At 43.3% G+C, this 18,470-nt stretch overlaps 1 protein-coding gene across 1 annotated transcript; it reads left to right on the top strand.

The window, feature by feature from the left end:
- The first annotated feature begins 5,863 nt into the window (after positions 1-5,863).
- Positions 5,864-16,662, top strand: LOC146183114 (uncharacterized). The gene is made up of 6 exons (XM_084608330.1): positions 5,864-6,217; positions 9,323-9,508; positions 10,993-11,364; positions 11,611-12,003; positions 15,085-15,246; positions 16,468-16,662. The coding sequence occupies exons 1-6, from the start codon at positions 5,879-5,881 to the stop codon at positions 16,660-16,662; spliced, it is 1,647 nt and encodes a 548-aa protein (XP_084464456.1). The 5' UTR covers positions 5,864-5,878.
- Positions 16,663-18,470: the final 1,808 nt, after the last annotated feature.

Here is an 18,470-nt window from a genome sequence, read left to right as displayed (position 1 = left end):
GATTTGGCTATGAGGGGTGCAAAATGAGCAGTGTAAGATGACGCGCATTTGAATAAAAATATTCCAAGTGTATTAAAAAGAAAGATCAGCAGATCGCTTAAATTTGGCTGCAAGCAATCATGGAGAATGTTGCATCTGCGCTCATGGACCTCTCCTATAGAACGAAGAGAACAAAATGAGAGCATTCTTAAAGCCTTCATGTATATGTTAACCTGTGAATGACCTTTACGCCTCTATACGATGAAACAGACGTGAAATGTTTTTTTTATCGACCAGTATAAAACTGGTTGGCAGTGCACGATAGGTGCATGTTACAAAGAACGAAATTCTGTCACTTAAGTTGCAGGTACAGTGAGCTAGAAATATGATTTCTAGTTCCCTATAGTTGCCGGTAGCGATTGTTCTTTAGAGAGGGTACATGGAGCAGTAGAAAGCCCATCAAAGGAGTCGTCGTATGAAAAACACACTTCCAGTCATTCATATTGTAGTCCTCCTTTCATGCACTAGCAATAGGCCCAGGAGTTGAACAGTATTGACTATTAGTTTTTCTTATACATTGCGCTTTCTCGTTTTCATTTCACTTAATCAGTCACAGCCGCCCACCGTAGCCACGCGCTGTTGAGGCCATGGCGAAGGAAGCCAATGCAGCTCTTTGATGGGTAGTTCCAGCAGTAATCAGTTGATAAATTGCTGAATTACTCTCCAGGGATAAACCAAACCATTTCTACGCACAAGCAAAGATTACGCTTCAGAATATTCGCACGCGCAAACTGGTTTCGAAGGCAGCGTCGCTTGGCGCAGTGTAGGCACGCTGTGTATTTTCCTACACCCCATTTCGCTGCCAATCGCACAGCCACCTTTGTTTGGAGCACTACAGGACAGTATGGCCCCAATTACATGTCATGACATTTTTAGCCAACTGAATATTACAACAAGAATCTTTGTTTTTTCAGCTTCTGAAGCTTGCCAATGCTGGCCTTTTTAAGTAGAAATTTTATAGCAATACTCTCTACTGACTACTTTTCTATGCAACTTTTTGAAAATTCTACCTTTCATTGAGAACAGAATCTGTGAGGGTCATAGCCATCAGGACAATCTGTTGTTTCAGCATGACGACATGTCCTGAGAATGACAAAAGCCTGGAAACTTTTTATGCGCAGTAAAACATCACTCGTTATCAAGGTGTTTCTTAATACAACACCCGCACGCTGCAGTTAACGAGCGACTGAAGCCAAACTATTAACCGACTGTCACAGCAAAATGCCCAAAATAAAGACTCTGGATCATGCCGAAACAACAACGTAAAATCATGTTTGGCCAAAGATCACTGCTTGAAAATTGGAAGGAAACGGAGACACACTCCAGGAGATGAATGCGTGGTAAACGTAGTTTCTCCTTCACATGTACAAGAGACTAGCTCATGAGAAAATCTTGGACAAGAGAATGTTTTAGGTGCAAGACTGACATTTTTTACAAGTCTAGCAATCATCAGATGAAATCTCTGCCTCAACTTATGTACTACGCCTTGTCCATAATTTAGAAGTAATGCAAAGTAAGCAGTTCAAATATATGGCACAGTTTGCTCCTACTTCAGACACGCAATATCGTGTTCAACTAGGACATTTGAATAAAGACCTTGACGCGGACGTATGGGCAGACTGCTGCTGTTAAGCATGGGTTTTTCCTTCTTGTTCATAGCAGGAGAGGACGACAGAGTAGGCAAAGTCTCTGCAAGATGCGTCTTGTGCACATAGCAAATACATCGCCCCTTGGATCTCACCAGAGAACATGCTTGGCGTCACTGAGTCACAGGAAAACTTCTCTTGGCTCTCTTCCATGCAGTATAATCGTATAATGGCAATACTGGTTTCCACTTGCGGTAGGACTTTCAAGGGAAGCAGAAAGTAGAGGCAATGCAGTCATGCATTTTCCGTAATGTGCAAGTAAAGTGTACTAGTGCAAGTACAGCGCTCAAGAATATAGAATAGGATGGGATGCGGCCATCATGGAGGATGCGGCGGATTGAATTGGATTGAAGCATAGGCGCTGATGACGATGACAGTGCGTCGGTTACCTGGGTTAACTATCGTCGCACTGCGAAGTTACATAAATTTATATAGAGCCCTTTACTATCTTAAAACCTAACATAATAACAACAAAATTCAGATAATTAGGCACATAAAATACAATTTAAAGTAATGAATGCACACCATACGGTAAACTACACAGAAACGAAACCAAGAACTTAGAGCGCGCAGCCCGCGTTTTTTCTTGCCATTTAAACTGAACCTATACGTCGTTGCCGCTATGGAGCATGTCTCTAACCCTGGCCCATCTACATCTTCACCGGATGATAACTCAGTCACTGGTGCGCTAGAGTGCGTTAAAGATCACGGGTCATCCACTGCTGATGTGGAGGTACTTCGCTGCAACTTGACTGATGGGAAATCCGCAGAAATGTGAGTGCGGCAATACAGCGCAAACACGAAAACCTCCTGGATTTGCGAGAAGATTCAAACCAAGTGCACAAGGTGAGCAAATATCATGACAGAACGCGTTGCGCTGCATAGAGAGAAAATTTGCCGCTTCGTAACATATAATTATAGGGGTCCACCGTACAAAAACCACCTGTCTTTATCGTACATTTTGATCTTGGCAGTCCCATTTTTCAGTGTACCATCGCCCATGCAAGTCATGATGAGCATGCATCAAAAAATAGGGGGGGAGGGGTGAGAATGAGTTGATCCAAGATCTATCGGGGATTTAACAAATTATTGCCTTGGTCAAATTCTTCAGAATGTTTTTTAAACGAATTCCGTAACCGATTTTTACATCATATACCGTATTCTTAATCAAGCGAATGTCAATTGTTCCCCCAGCATTACTGCTCCAATGACAAGTTGTAAGCTTCGCCACTATACGCGCAAGTTGCTGGTGTTGGTGCAGCAAGAATCTGCGCATAGTCCGCGCCTTATTGCCTACATCAAATTCTTCTATTTTTAAACGAACATGCGCAATTTTTACATGGTATGCCTTACACATATGGCCATATATATCGTGTGCTACAGTTATGCTGCATTGTATTGTACTTTGTATGGACCCAACACTAGCGCGGGCCTTGGTATGGGTCCAAAATCTTAGTGCATGTTCCATTGTTGTAAAGTTACTGTTCCAAAAAAAAAATCCTCTCTAGCGCCAATTCCACGACAGCTTCGATGACAAGCTGTAGGCTTTGCCAGACTTTGGGTACACTCGTATACTTCTGTAATTCCAACACCGCCATTAAAGGCTTGCTTTCTAGACAATCGCCAGCTGTCCATGCATGCCGTAGTGTGCACCGCTTGTTTTAAACATTTCGAGACAAAATATTAATGTGATGTGGGATGTAATGATGAGAAACTTTGCGGACTGATTTCAAAGAATTTAGCTTGCTTGCTTAGTAAAATATAAGGAAAATCCTGTTATAGCCGTGAACAAACTTCTTCAAGCCAGCTTATTCACAAAAATGACTCAAAGTATAATGTGTTCAACACATAGGCTGTACACCTGTGCACTGCTATCATTTTTTTTTAATTCTTGCAGGATGACCTTCCACAAAGTGTGGAAGTGTCAGCATAATCCACGTGAAAAAGCATCAAGCCGCAGCACTTCATGCCCAGCGAAACTGGACATTAAAATTAAAAAAGTGAACCGTGACACACAAAAAAATGATCTATTTTTGTGCCGAGAACCGCCTCTACAGGCTGTTGTAAAGATTTCAGATCACAGTCATAGCCTGCAATCAGCTGACTCTCTTAGACTTCTTCGACCAAGCGAGGAAACCAGGGCTGCTTTTGAAAGCTATTTCGATGAAGGAATGGGAACAGCGCAAGCTATAAGCCACCATCAGAGAATTCTTGGTGGGAAACCAAATGGGCCCACCTTACTGGCAAATTCAATGGTGAACCCACCACCCAGGAGTGTGTATAGGTGGCATAAAGAATTTCGGAGCAGGAAATATGGCCCACAGGGCAACCCATCTACAAAGTTGCAAGAAAACCAGCCCAAGTACTCAGCCCAGGGTAAGCAGAATTACTTGACGAACTCGAGCATCGTTCTGTGAAATTTCCAGACTTGTTTTGGCTAGCAGTCTCAATAAGTACACACGATCACATATCAAAACTGTAACCTTTGAACAGTTCTGGACAGTATCACTGTGTTGGACTTTTGCTTTTATTTTTGACAGATTTGGCACACTTTTTTTTGCGAGTGTATTCCAGACCATCAGGTTCATTTTGGGGGGTTGGGTGAGAAAGTATTATTTTCTATGCAAAGATTTTATCAGCAAAATGCATGACGACACTGTTTGGATTCAGACGTGATCTGGGCTTTGGCTTTCTTCTTTTTTAAACCCAACAGCTCATGTAGCGGTATTTATAATAGTTATAATGGTTAAAGGGCGCTGAAATGGCTGAGAGGAAGCCTCAGTTCGCAAGCCGAGTCAACGTTTTGACAAGGTGTCTTGACTGAGCGAAGACAAGTCCTCTTGTCGAAATGGAACTAAGGCTTCCCCTCAACCTTTGTTCAGTGGCCTTACATACTGTGTAGCCATCTTCTTTGTCTCATTCTACCATGAATTCTTATAATGGTTAAAATATTTCAAGGAAACAAAATAACCAATGCAAGACACGATAATGGAAGTACCATATGTAAACAAGGCACTAACAGATGCAGTGTAGAACAACTCTAAGCAATATGCAGTTGCAGGTTTTGGAGTTAGTGCTGTTGGTAACATTACACATGCACAATGATTAATCTGTGACTATTTTCAATAACTTTTACAGCTCCTTGATCTCACTGCTGATAAAAGGTGCTGGATAAGGTTTAAGTAAAAACTCTGCAAAGTGCTGCCAAAAGTCAGGAAAAGGTTATGCAGAGACTCATGTCATGTATCATACTAGAGCGATCATTTTCATGGCTGAAGAACAATCTCTCTTAGACTGCATGGAAACGTATTTATTGTTCCCTTTGTTGCTTTGTTTGCTGTGGTAGACAGCAGTGAAAGACTGGTCCGCTGTCAATACACTGCAAGACGAATAGATATTACGTTAAGCGTATACAGCTCGGTAGGTCTAAAAGGCATCGCTATAACCCAGAATTGAGAAAAATGATGTGGGCTAAACTATACACAATTTCATATCAAAACTACAATGAAACTGTCCTTTGTGCTGCACTCAAGGCATTGTCAAATCACATCACTTCCCATTTAGCATCCCTAGCTCTGCTGGTCAACTTTGTGGCTAGTTTGCAATAGAGATTCTAACTGATGACACATACCTCCAATGGTATGCAGTTCATTGTAAGATACTGCAGCTTTCCCCCAAAACCAAACCAAATTTTTCCGAACACTTTGCCAAACTTTGTGCACGTCTCTTGATGCCAAAAATTTGTGAAATAAAAAGGCGCTGCTAAAGGCATTATCACATTTACTCTTAAAGCAATACTTACACCATCCTCCTATTCTTTTTTGTTCGTGAAATATCAAACTTCTTTGATAATGCACTATGCAGAGACATCTAAAAAATATCTTGGAACAGTATGTTATCAAAAGCAACATTGAGTGAAAAGAACGTTTACAGAAATACAAACGATGTTTTAGACAGAGTTACATTATGCTCTGTAGCAACACCTGCATCAGGATGAGTGTAGAGTGAAAATTAGTGGCAAGGTCTTGCTCAAACATAACTTGTGAAAACTTGTGTTTCAAGCATAGATTTTTTTCTGCCCTACTGCTGTAGCTCACAGCCTGTAGTAGATATACATAAAAATGTAATGAATATTGTTTATTGGGCATAAGGAGAAATGGAACAGGTGAGGTATCCTAAACAAGCCTCTTTTTATGCCATTCTCTTCCTGCCTGTTTAATGATTTGCTTGTTTGCTTTGCAGGAGTAGACGTTACCTTCACAAGTGTCACAGATGACAGCTGGGCTGTACTTGTCGTGACACCCATCATGCGCCGAGCCCAACAGCTGGAGTCAGCTCAAGATATTATATTTGTAGACTCCACATCATCATGTGATGAAACTAGGAGCACCATAACGGTGCTGCTGACAGCAACAAAAGCTGGAGCTGTGCCAATAGCAGTTCTGATACACAGCTCGCAAACAACGCAGGGGTACGAGCAGGCCTTTCAGCTGTTGAAGCACCAATGCCCAACGTGCTTTGGAATCAATCCGGTATGTTGCTTTATTGGATTATGAGCAAATGCAAATAAGGTTCATTTTTTGACAAATTGTGTACTGGGTGATTGAAATTGGCCAGTGCCTTGGGGCAGTCACAGCAACAGTGACTAGCAGCATAACGAATCTACTGCTAGTGTGAATGGCTTAGCAATGGTATTCAGTGAGCCTTGCTTTGCTTTCTTAAACTTCCCACAACTCATTTTAAATATTAGTGTCAATCATGCTTACCCCTAGTAAAGAACAAAGGCATCACACTGCCAACAAAAATTCAGATAATTCGTGCTATGGTTTTTTTCTGTTGTGATGTATGGATGCGAGAGTTGGACTGCGAAGACGGCTGACCGCTGAAGAATTGACGCTTTTGAATTGCGGTGCTGGTGGATACTCTTGAGAGTTCCTTGGACTGCCAGAAGATAAATCAGTCGATACTGGTAGCCATAAACCCTAACTGCTCATTAGAAGGTCAAATTATAAAGTTAAAGCTTAGCTACTTTGGTCATCTGATGTGAAGAGAGGAGAAAACTTTGCTGCTGGGAAAGATTGAGGAACACCGGAGAAGGGGTAGGCAGCAAAAGTGATGGCTAGATGGCATCCTCGAGGCACTGCAGATGAATCTATGCGACATTTGAGAGAGTGGGAGAAAGCTTGGCTTGATTTGGTTTATAGGGTCACAAAAAGTCTGACATGACTGAACTGTTAATCATGCTATGTCATGAAGAGCTGCAGTTTCTTTTCTGAACATTCCTCATTAAGTTCGGATAACTTTATTATCATCAGGAACTTTGATAGTGGTGATGGAATGATATGATATGTTGTCTAGAACCATATACATCTGCAGAAGTTGGGTTCGTAAAACCCACTGCAAAAGATGATCAGTGTTTTGTAGTAATCTTCAGGTATGCTTGCTTATATGAATTTAAAAAGAATTGAAACATGTCAGGAGAACAGCTACCAACGTTTTTGGAAGGCAAGATTAGGATAAGGGCCAGTACACAAAACAGATGAACAGCTGCAAGTAGAAGTTTGCATTTTTTTAGTTAAAAGCTAAACTATGTACAAACTTACTTTCTTGACTGCTTTCTGTCTTGCAAAGTATGTTTCTACCACAGAAGTTCAATAAGGAAACAAAGTGCAAAGAAAAACATGCTTCCAGTTATTCCACCAGCTTGTTCTTGCTTTACTGCAAGGAATTGGTGCAAATTATTGCTGAATCAAGGCTATCATTCCTTTTTCTTTGGAGTAGAGTACACCTTCTCCACAGTCTGAACGAAAATTTTGTGCAGTGGGATACGTTCTTGAATGTGTAGTAGAACCCCGCTATAGTAAACTTTGAAATAGTAAAAACGCGGATATAGTAAAGTGAAACCGAAGTCCTATTTCATCTTCCATAGACGACTGTACAATCCCCCCCCCTTTCATAGTAAATACATTTTTGGTAAAAATCGGTTATAGTAAAGTGCGTCTGGCCACGACGACGACTTTTCACGAAATGTCATCACCGCGCGCGCCTTACTTAGAATCGCAAAGCGATTTTTTTTTTCTGAAAAAAAAAAAGTTTCTTTAAACGGCTTTGCCACTAGACTTAGCAGCATTCACGAAAGCCAACTTCACGTACGCCTTGGAAAAAAAAAATGTGAGGCTATCTACAAACATGGAAAGAAGGCAGCGCAGTCTGTTCAGAAAGTAGAGTAAAAGTGCAACGATAAATAGGGAAGGGGAAGAAACGTGCAGCACAAAGCACGAGGCAAGAAGTGGAGCGTAGCGTGGGCGGTCTTGCGGCACACCAACTCCATTACACATTTATCATCTATTGCCCTCTACAAGAAGGAACGGGCGGAAAATGAGTTGTGTTCATGCGAGGTTTTCGTTTTCCGCTAAAATCAAAGCTAGCTGTATTCGTTGCCACATTGTCCTCATGCTTAAGAGGTACTTCCGCAAGATGTAAACAAAAAATTTATAACAAAAAACGGCACAAAGAGGTGATAAGAGAGAGATGGAAGGTATTTCAGAGTGTTTTTTTTTTTCATTAAGCAACCAGATGTGTTCAGTAAATAGCCATTTAATTACCAGACAGCATCTTCAGGATGATGTTATCACCAACAACTGATACAGTAAAGATTTTTGCTGGTACCAGTGAGTTTACTATAAAGGGGTTCTACTGTATAAGACCTATCCGTGATAAAAATGTGATCATTCTGACAAGATAATGTTTGGAATAGGGACTACCCAAATATATGTTTGACAAACTCTGCAAAATCTGAATTAATTGGTAACAGTACTGACTGCTTTTGTATACATGTCGTATCAAAGTGCTGGTTAGCTTTGCTATTAATGTCTACACAATATTCATATGACACACTGCAATGTTGAAAGCTTTGAGTTATTGGCGCTTGCGCTATTCACCAACCTGTCATCCACAGGCATATGTATATGCCAAAAGTAGGCATACATTTTTTTTTTCCAATTCTCTTGCAACAGTGTGGGCAGCATATCTATTTGACAGCCCCATCCTGTGAAAATCTGGTCAGTGTTGTGAGCGAAAAACCATGGGCATGCTTCTGGGAGGTGGGTAGATGGCAGGTGACATGGCCAGCCACCGATTGGTTTGCAGGTAGTGTAATGTCACATGACCACAACATTGTCAAGCTGGCAGGAGCTGCAAACTCAGATGGAAGGGTAAAATGGGAATTCAACCCGGAAGCTTTGTCTCCCAAATCAGACAAGCTGTTCTAAGCTACTCAGACAAGCTGCTCTAGGCAGGCAGGTTCGTATGGCTTGGTTAAATCAGGGCATCACATCACGTGGTCTTTATATGAAATATGACAGCTCACAACTGCATGCTAAAGAGTGTGTGCAAAATAACAAAAGCAGGAAATAAAAAATAACTGCATGTACATGAACGAGGATCCACAAGGGGAGCCACAGACGGGAGCCATTAACACTGCATGGAGATATGGAGCTTGACTGTCCCTCAAATTCTTCATAAAAAAACAGGGAAGCAAGTTAACCATTATGGACATGATGTTATAATGCAGTGTTGCATCTGAGTGCATACGCATGTTGGTTCATGCTTTTGGTGGATTTTGGTTATCTTTACAGGCTCCGGCTTTGTTCATGACGGACAATTCCAGGCCTGAAAAAGATGCGTTGCATGCAACATGGCCCAGCGCAAGGCAGCTACTCTGCCATTTCCACGTTTTGCAGGCCGAATGGCGTTGGCTGACCTCTGCTCAAAACCATGTGCCAAAAGATGAGCGACGTCATTTCACGAGGGCCTTCCAGCAGGTAACGCAAAAGCTTTCATTTCACCGACTCCTTCAAACACATTCTACAAACAAAAAGGACATGCACTCTAGGCACAAAACAAGCTTTCTTTGGCTGCAGCATTCAATGACCTTCAAACTTAAAAAATGCTACGAAAGGAATGCTGAACAGAAAACAAAACTGGGTTGCATTAATAAACGCTGTGGCGATAGCCACGGCGTTTTGCAATCACTTATCAAGATAAATTACCAGGTTTGAATCTGCTCCGCTGTAATGTTTCGCCATTTGTTTATTTTTCAGTGAGAAACACAGCATGTGGATATATAAGCATTAGACAATTTTGCCAGGCAATTCATGCTTTTGGACTAAGAAAGCAAAGCTATGCCACTTCCTGTAGGCAGTGTAATTGCCACTTGATTCAGTGGCCACTGAATTAATTGGATGGAGATCAGGCAGCGCCAAACAGTAGCTTTTTTATGTTTTTTTTTACTGACCATCAAACTTAAATATGTGAAAAGGCCCTCAAAACAGACTTATGGTCCCATACAATGGAAGAAAGACAGATGACTAAAACAATGAATAAATATCTTCGTTTCATTGTTTTATAAAATCTAGACCATAACAGCACTTTTAAGAAATTATTTTTCATTCAGTCACGAAAATAACTCTTTAGGTTCCCAGTAGTATTCAAAGCAACACCATTTCTGTTCCGTGCTATGTCCTTGCATTCTGCCCATTAAACCTTCTGGCAAGCTTCATAACGACAAACTGAAAAAGCCCAGTTAGTATTACAGCAAACAGATAATAATTGTGTGTGGAAGCACCTGTAGGGAAAATAAATGCTCCTATAAAAAAATGCAGTGTTGCCTCTCACCGCCTCTCTGTGGATTGCATTGACTTGCAAAGCATGAATTGCTTCATTTTCTAAATGTTTGGTTTATTTACGGTTTCAGACCAACTACTCTTCACGAATGCAAGTTACCTATAGTTGGATACAGCTCAACAATGCAACGAAAAATGCCCTTCGAAGGAGGCCCTCTGCCCAATGGCATAGAGTGCGGGCGCTTATGTAGCTTGTAATCATAGGTGAATGGCAGATGGGCCCATCAAATGAGATTAACAGTGACGTAAAATCGGTCATTGCCATTAACGACTTCCTTTGAGAGGTGTTTGCCACTGTATTCTTGAGCTGTATCCGACCTACAGTTTGTCACAAAGCCCATTGTGGCTTAGGCGGTGCAGACTGGGCACTATTATTTCCCTTTTTTCTTGCCCAGACAAATTTGTGCAGTTTGTTACGTGTAGTGCCATCGATAATATTTTTAAGAAAATGTTTTCTTCACAGTTTAAATTGATGTAGCCCTCAAAAACCTTTTATGACCATTGTTCATATAACAGGAAATTGCTCGTCTGATCAGTCTAGCCCTGCTTGGGGTAAATACCTTCTATTCACAAGTGAGTTCATCATATACTTTTTGTGTAAACTTTTTGTGTTCCGGTTTCAGATTCTGTATGCGAAAACAGCAGAGCAGCTCCAGAAAGCCAAGGAAGAACTCCGCAGTTTGAAGCATGAAGCTTTTGTGAAGAGGGTCAATACCTTTCTTAATGATGAACAAGAATGGGTGCTCCTTTACCGTGCCGGCACAATGACTAGGGGGCACAATACAAACAACTATTCCGAGGCGTCCATCCGCATTCTGAAAGATGTTGTTCTGTGCCGCACAAAGGCATACAATGCAGTAGCCCTGGTGGAGTTCACCATCACGACGTGGGAGAGCTACTTTGAGGCACGGCTGCTAAGGCATGCTCACAATCGAGATGCCTCTCACCGTGTTGCTTTTCAGCACCTGCTACAGAACCCTACTGAAAAACCAAAAGTTCTAAGGGTCAATAACCTCATAAAATCTCATTTAATTGCATAGAGTCTCATACGGCGCACATCATTATCATAAAATATCGTACATAATTTATGATAATGTACAAGAAACTATGAGAACTTATGCAATTATATGCGACTTGTACGTGATTTCCTATGTGAATTGAGTGAGAATGTGTGAGAAAATGTGAGGTTATTGCCCCTTACAGTTTTTTCAGTAGGGAAGCTGCCCAGTGATTTTGAAAAGTCAATAGTCCAGCTAGATGGCACTTTGTATAGTGTGCCTTGTTCTTCCGGCACAGGCTCCTATGAAGTAGACGCCGACATTGGCACCTGCAGCTGCTGGATAGGCAGCCAAGGTGCGTTTTGCAAGCATCAGGCTGCTGTGCAGAAAGTCTTCGGTGGCTTTTTCCCGAATAGCCCAAAGCTGACTCCTGAAGATCGCCGACAGCTTGGACACCTGGCGTTGGGAGACCGCTGCCCGCAGCTAGAATTTTTTCTTCCCATGATGTCAGCAGGCTGTGTGGATGCGACTCCAGTAGCTTGCATGTCCACATGCAGTGATGAGGCAATGGAGGATGTGTGCCAGTTGCCGAAATCTCCGCCAGGACCACTTGCAGAGCGAAATGAGAAGCCTCAGGTACAGTTCAGTATTAATCCTCTCAGCTACTGTAATGAGCAATTGCTGCAGTATATCAATTGTTTTTAGGTTTATGACCATCAGAATGTCGTCACCATGAGAATATGGCCCTGAGTTCATTTCCTGGCTACTAAGAATATCCTAAAAGAAAAAAAGGGGATGTGAACAGGTTCCATTATATACTGTGTGCAGTAGATTAAGCCGGACTCGCTGCTGCTCATTTCTTGCAAGGCTGCAGTGGACGCAAAGGCAAAGCCTGCAGAAACGTGTTTGTCTCCACCACTCAGAACAAAGGATATAGCACAACCGTTTTGTATGCCCAGAGGAAGGCTGTGTGTCGTCCCATTTCTTCCACTTCATATCATATATCACAGTGTTTTAGTAACTCAATATGCCAGTGACAAAGAATGAAATAGGACAGCTTTGGTTTTACTAAGGCCAAGTTTCAAACTATTGCTTTGAGCCCATGAATTTGTTCTGTACAGTGTATCATTAGCTTGATTAGTTAAATCGTCAGAGTTATTATTTTAAAGGATAAACTAATGTCATCTGCGTACATTACATAATGGGCATTTTTATCGAGATGAACTATCTTATTTACATATATTTAATTAAGTAAACAGAGTGGGGGGACACTTAACCTCTGCCTTTAAGGGTATGATGCGACAGCTTAGTGTTAACAGCTCCTCTCTGCCGCTTCTCTTGCAGGTTGTTGTCTGCACACATGCAGCAACTTGATTAATTAGCAATCCCTTCACATATGCCTCTAATATCTCACACATATTCATTAGCATACAGTCATAAGTTACTAAATTATGTAAAAAACTACCTGCATAGATATGTGTAAACCACTGCTTTGACCAAGCCACATGGATGCGCCCATGTGTCCTAGGAGTAGCGTGCCTTATTTTTCGCCGAGAGATCCTGGAATGCTTTTCTTTTTTTTAATTCTAGAAGTTTGCCATCAGGCATAGTGAAAAGAGAGCAGGGTGTAGAAGGAAGTTAAAAGAAAGAGTGAAAAGGGTGTGAGGAATAGGAGAAAGCTAGAAGGAGTGCAAACAGGTCTCCCTTAAATAATCGCATAGGTTGCTGATAAACTGATTGTTTAATGTCCACTTCGTGTAGTCACAATCAAAGTCCCACCGCAGGCCAACTTTCCGTAGGCAACACTGTCTCACGGATGCCATAGCTGGACAGGTCCACAATAGATACTTCACATCGCACAGCTCCGGTGAAGCACTACAGTGCGGGCACTTTCAGTCACTTGAAAGCGTTTGTCACGCCACCGATGACGCACAGAAGAGGCGAGAGCCGCTCTTGCCCGAATCCGGTGCACAGATACCTCCTCCTCCCGAGCGAGATTACGGGGGAGAGGGTACGAACACGGAGGAGTGCTCGCTCAGTTGCCATCTCATTTCCCAGTCTTGAATGATAAGTCCTAGTTGGCAGCAGGGCCGGATTATCTAGGGTTCAAATGAACCAGGCTCTCTGTTCTCAAGGACCCCCCGAGAGATGGAAAAAATGGCAGATTTCGAAGTTTGGTTCGATAAATAGTGAAATCATCTTCCTGATTTCCCATGATTAAAGTTAGAGCTTATGTATTGCAATGTCGAATGCTTCAAAAGCTGTTCGTTACATCGTACAGTTAATTTTAACGCCAGCCTCATATTTTGCCAGTCAAAGTATAAAGCTCTGTACTCGTCCATATAAGAAAAACAAATCCAAAATGATTTTAGCTGGTTCTGCCTGGTTTCAGCTGGTCCCGCAGCAAATCTTCTTGCGCTATCGAATTAGCAAAGAAAATTACCACTCGATAATATTTTTCACAATTTCGAGTCATTAGTTTTGGGAGAAGGTCATATGTGTCCTGTAATTTCCTGGAATAGCTCAGTCTAGATGTCAGTCTGTCCGTGTGCTCTGAAGGAACTGACATGCTTAGACGATGTTCATAAACAGTCTGCAGATCCTACGAGCGAATATGGTGTGTTCTCTGTAGTAAATTAAATGCATCAAGATACAAACATGACAGCGTGGGGCAGAGTAGGGTAACAGAAGGGGGGGAGGGGGAGTAATAGGGGCCCTCTTAATTTCTTCTTGAACTGGGCCCTAATCGCTCTTAATCCACCCCTGGTTGGCAGCTTCTGCCATGCTGTGTAGTAAATTCACGCAGCTCATAAATCGATCAGTGAATGACCACGTCACCCAACTACCACCTGTAGGAGAGTTATGCTTCTGATTTTTCATTCTTAAGACTGGCAATGGTAGGTTTTTCTGCAGAACAGGGCTTTTAAAACCATCATGTTAAAAATAATGCACTAAACTGAGAGTAACGCAATGGGTGGACTAACAACTAGATTTGTACTTGAGACAAGGGTACCAGTCACTGGCACAGCCATGAACGTGCCAAAGTCAGGAAGAGAAATAAACACATAAATTATCCAAAATTCAATTTCTTATCTGTCATTGTTATAGAGGGTGTACTCACACAAGAATATCTGCGCTTCTTTATCAGGAAGATCTGAAGAATTTCTTGTGATTTATATGTTTCCCCATGGTCTAAAATGTAAAAAGTGGCATTATAACCCAGGCGGAATGCCTGCCCAGCTTGATTTTTCCATGACGTATGATAAAAGAAACAGTAGTGCTAAAATTGATGGTGCCCGAAGTGAGAAAAAAAGAAAACACATGCGACCAATAAAGGAAAAAACATTCAAGTCATTAGTATACTTTATCTCACTATGAGTGTAGCACTGTGAAAGGCAGCGGTGCCCTGGACCAATCAGGATCATGCAAACTATAATAGACAATTGTGCTCCTCTTGGCCGGGGCCATAATAATAGGAACGCATGGTCCTGAAAGGGTCAGGGTACAGCTGCTTTTCGCAGTGCTGAAAACCTCTTGTGAGATGAAGTATAATTTGCGTAATATGGTGCACAGCACAAAAACTGTACTGATCAGCTTTGCTTTGTACAGAACTATGTGCACAGCATATCAAAATATTATGCATGATTCACTGAATCAGCATACATCCAGAGGTATGCTCACAATATCATAATTATTTTCATTAAATATCAATTGCAGGACATGGAAGCCAAGTACTGCGCACTAGAAAAGGAGCTGCGACGTGTGCACAAACTGGCTGAGGACAGTAATGTGTATGCTGCTCTGCTGGATGCATTCATAGCCCAGCTTAAGCACGTGAATACAAGCAGTGCTGCACATGCTCTACTGCTGAAGCTGAAGGTCTCTGCAGCAGTAGATAGGAGGCGTGGCAGAGTGATTAAAGTGCAACCAACTAGCCTGGCAAGACGCCGGCCTGGCTTACCAAGAGGCTCGAGACGTGTTCCACCTGGGCGTCCAGTGACGGCATCCACCAGGAAGACAAAACGTGGGCACAAATTAAGCCGTAGCATTGAACAAAATGTTCCAGGTGCCAAAAGCCACTAGGGCTTTTTTCAGGGCTCACACTCACTTCACAGTCGAGACTAACTGCCCATGTCCTTAAGGATGGTGTTCCTGTTTGTATTCTTTTTGACACCACTGCCTAACTATCCATTCTCAGTTCCTCGGTTCATCACTGCTTCAAGAAAGTAGTGACGCCAGCCGCCTCGTCCACAGTGCACGCCGGCAATGACAGTCTTGTTTCTTAAGAGCCCATTCTGCCCTTACTGACTGCTCTATTGGCCTTCTTCGCTTGGACCTTGCCCTCTGCTCTGAAAATTTCATCAGCTCAACTCGCCTTCTCTCAGTGAAATTTTCCCGCTTCCCTCCTGAAGATGCCATTTACATTCCTATGTGCCCTTTTCTACCCATGCAAGACGGTGACTACCTGGCATGTCCCATAGCACGACACCACTGCTATCTGCTCTGTGGTCGACACCCAATACTGCCTTTCAACACATCACCAGCTGCTGACACTGCCACCAGTACTTATGCTCACAATGCCATCGCCCGCAATAATGATGCCGCCAGATTGCTCATGACAGGCTCTCTGTCCCCCAGGCTCCCAGAAGTGCCGTTATAACAGTTGCCACCGTGATGAGCACTGCATTCCCATCTCTCTAGTTCTGCTCTGGCTCTCCCCCCATCGAGGAGGTTTATGTGAAAAACCTGCCTGCCGCACTACGCAGGCCTTTGCCATATTTTGCGTTGAGTCACTAACGTTACTGGATTTTCTTGGAATTCGCAGCTGCACCTGAGATTCGCGCTAGCCGATGTCAGCAAGGCCAAGCGCCAGAATTTGGACTCCTCACCGAGCGAAACATGTCTTAGGCTAACGACACCATGGCCTCCCAGTTGCAACAGCCTGACAATGCGACTGCGACACTGATAGTTTACGTGCTTGTAACACCAAGGACTGTCTCCCCTTTCCGTAGCGATGGCCTGGATGACATTGAAGACTGGGTACAGTATTATGAATGGGTTGCTCGCCACAACGGGTGGACACCGCATCAATGCCTGCAGAACATTTACTTCTCGCTGGAGGCACCGGCGAAGTACTGGTTTGAGAACCACGAAGCTTCGTTGACATCTTGGGAGACGTACAAAGGCGAACTGCTACACACGTTCGCGAACCAATACCGACAGCAGCAGAGACCTCGGGTCAACAGAGCAATGGCACAGTGCAGCACAACAGCAGTGGAACCAGCACGCGTGTGAGTCACGGCAGCAGCATCGTCTTTGTCGAAGCGATCGCGCTTCCCCTCTGAATGCGAAGTACTCCGTACCACCAGCTTATGATACTGTGCATGTGACATGCCTCAAGCCACAACATTCACGCACTACTTCGCTCACATACAACGCAGTGGAATTGTACTTCTGTGAAGGAGGCAATGTTATCTGGTGTAACATAATGGCATTGAGTCAGTGCAAGACGAATTAAGTGCCTTGGTCATCCTGACAACAACGATGCTGAGGGTGTAGAGAAAAGTGCAGCCATTGAGCCTGAACTAGCGTGAGACACTACTGTGAGAATTCCACCTGTAGCAATATTGTCATGGATACAGCCAGCGACGACAATGAAGGTGTTGTGCATGGTGCGCTCATTGCAGACCAGACCCTTTTGTGTGATGTGCCTTGTGTGCTGTGCCTTATCTGCTGTGTCTTGTGTGCCATGCCTTAGACCTCGTAGCACCGAACCCTATCACACCTCTGGCGTAATTGTGGAGTACAATCTTCACACTATAGAGCTTTGCAGATGGTTGTCAGGCTGAGACCACCAATTCAACTAAGCCCGGCGAGTCATGGAGCAACACTACCATGCTCTTTGTGGTAATGGTGCCACCTCACAACTACAGCACTTTTTCTAGCACTGATGCAACTGATATTAAAGACTGGCTGAGTCTCAATGAATGAGTTAGGACTTACAACCAGTGGGATGCTACCCTTCTGCCGTCAATGTAATCTTCTACCTAAGAGTCATGGCAACGATTTAGTATGAAACCCACGAAGGTAAGCTAACAAGTTGAGGAATTTGCAGCGAGCGGCTGTGAGTGATCGTTGGAAGGCCTAATTATCAGCAGCTTGTGTGTCACACCCAGTTTTAGAAAGCTGCATGCCCTGCATATAAGACATCCTGACACTCTGTCACAAGATTGACGCTGGCTTTAGTGACACCGACAAGGTACACCATGCGCTCAAAGGAACTGCCTGCAATACTTTTCAGTTATTCATCTGCAAATATTCTGTTATAGTCAACAGCATTATTCAAGAGTGTTATCAACTTGAGCAAGTGAAAAATCACTGCATTCCCCAACAGTTTTTACAGCTTCCCAGCACTGCAGTGACATCTACCAGCGAGGAACAGGGACCATCGTGTCGAGAGCTTGGTCTCTCACAAAGTCCCCAGTAGGTGGCTAGGGTGTTGGGCATTACGTCTGCAAGATTATTACTGCACAGGGTCGATAAGTCTGGTCACCTACATACAGGTGGTGACTGCCTTTCCCGCTATCTCGTTGGCACACTGAACAATTCTGGCTTCTGGCGGCGGCTGCAATGCTTACCTGTTTGCACTCTCTTCCTTTACTTACACTAATGAAGAGCAGTGCCAGGATGCCCAGCTACACAGTATTATCGACCGCCTTGATACTGCCCCTTCTACGTATACCAGTTTGTCCTCTGCGGGGACACTTTATACCACAACGTTAACCTTGCTGGCTCCGACTTCCTCCTCATTGTTCCCAAGCGCACTTTCGCAGTGCCGTCCTTCGAAAACTCCACAATCTCCCAACTGCTAGTCATTTGGGCGTCTCGTGCACTCACGAACATGTGTCGTTGATTACACTGGCTCCACCTCTATCACTCTGTGTGCCACTGTAAGCTGCCTGCGTCAGCATCAGAAAGGCTTTAACATTTACCCGGCGCTGTTTCAGTCTACTGACATCCTCTCCAAAACTTTCTATCGTCAAACTGGACGTTCTCGGCCCATTTCCCGTCACCCTCTGGTTGTAGTTGCCACAGACTACTTG

Source organism: Amblyomma maculatum, chromosome 7, assembly GCF_055883805.1.
Source record: "Amblyomma maculatum isolate TAMU_Amacu chromosome 7, ASM5588380v1, whole genome shotgun sequence".
Classification (NCBI taxonomy): Eukaryota; Metazoa; Arthropoda; class Arachnida; order Ixodida; family Ixodidae; genus Amblyomma; species Amblyomma maculatum.
This window is presented reverse-complemented; position numbering and strand designations above follow the sequence as displayed.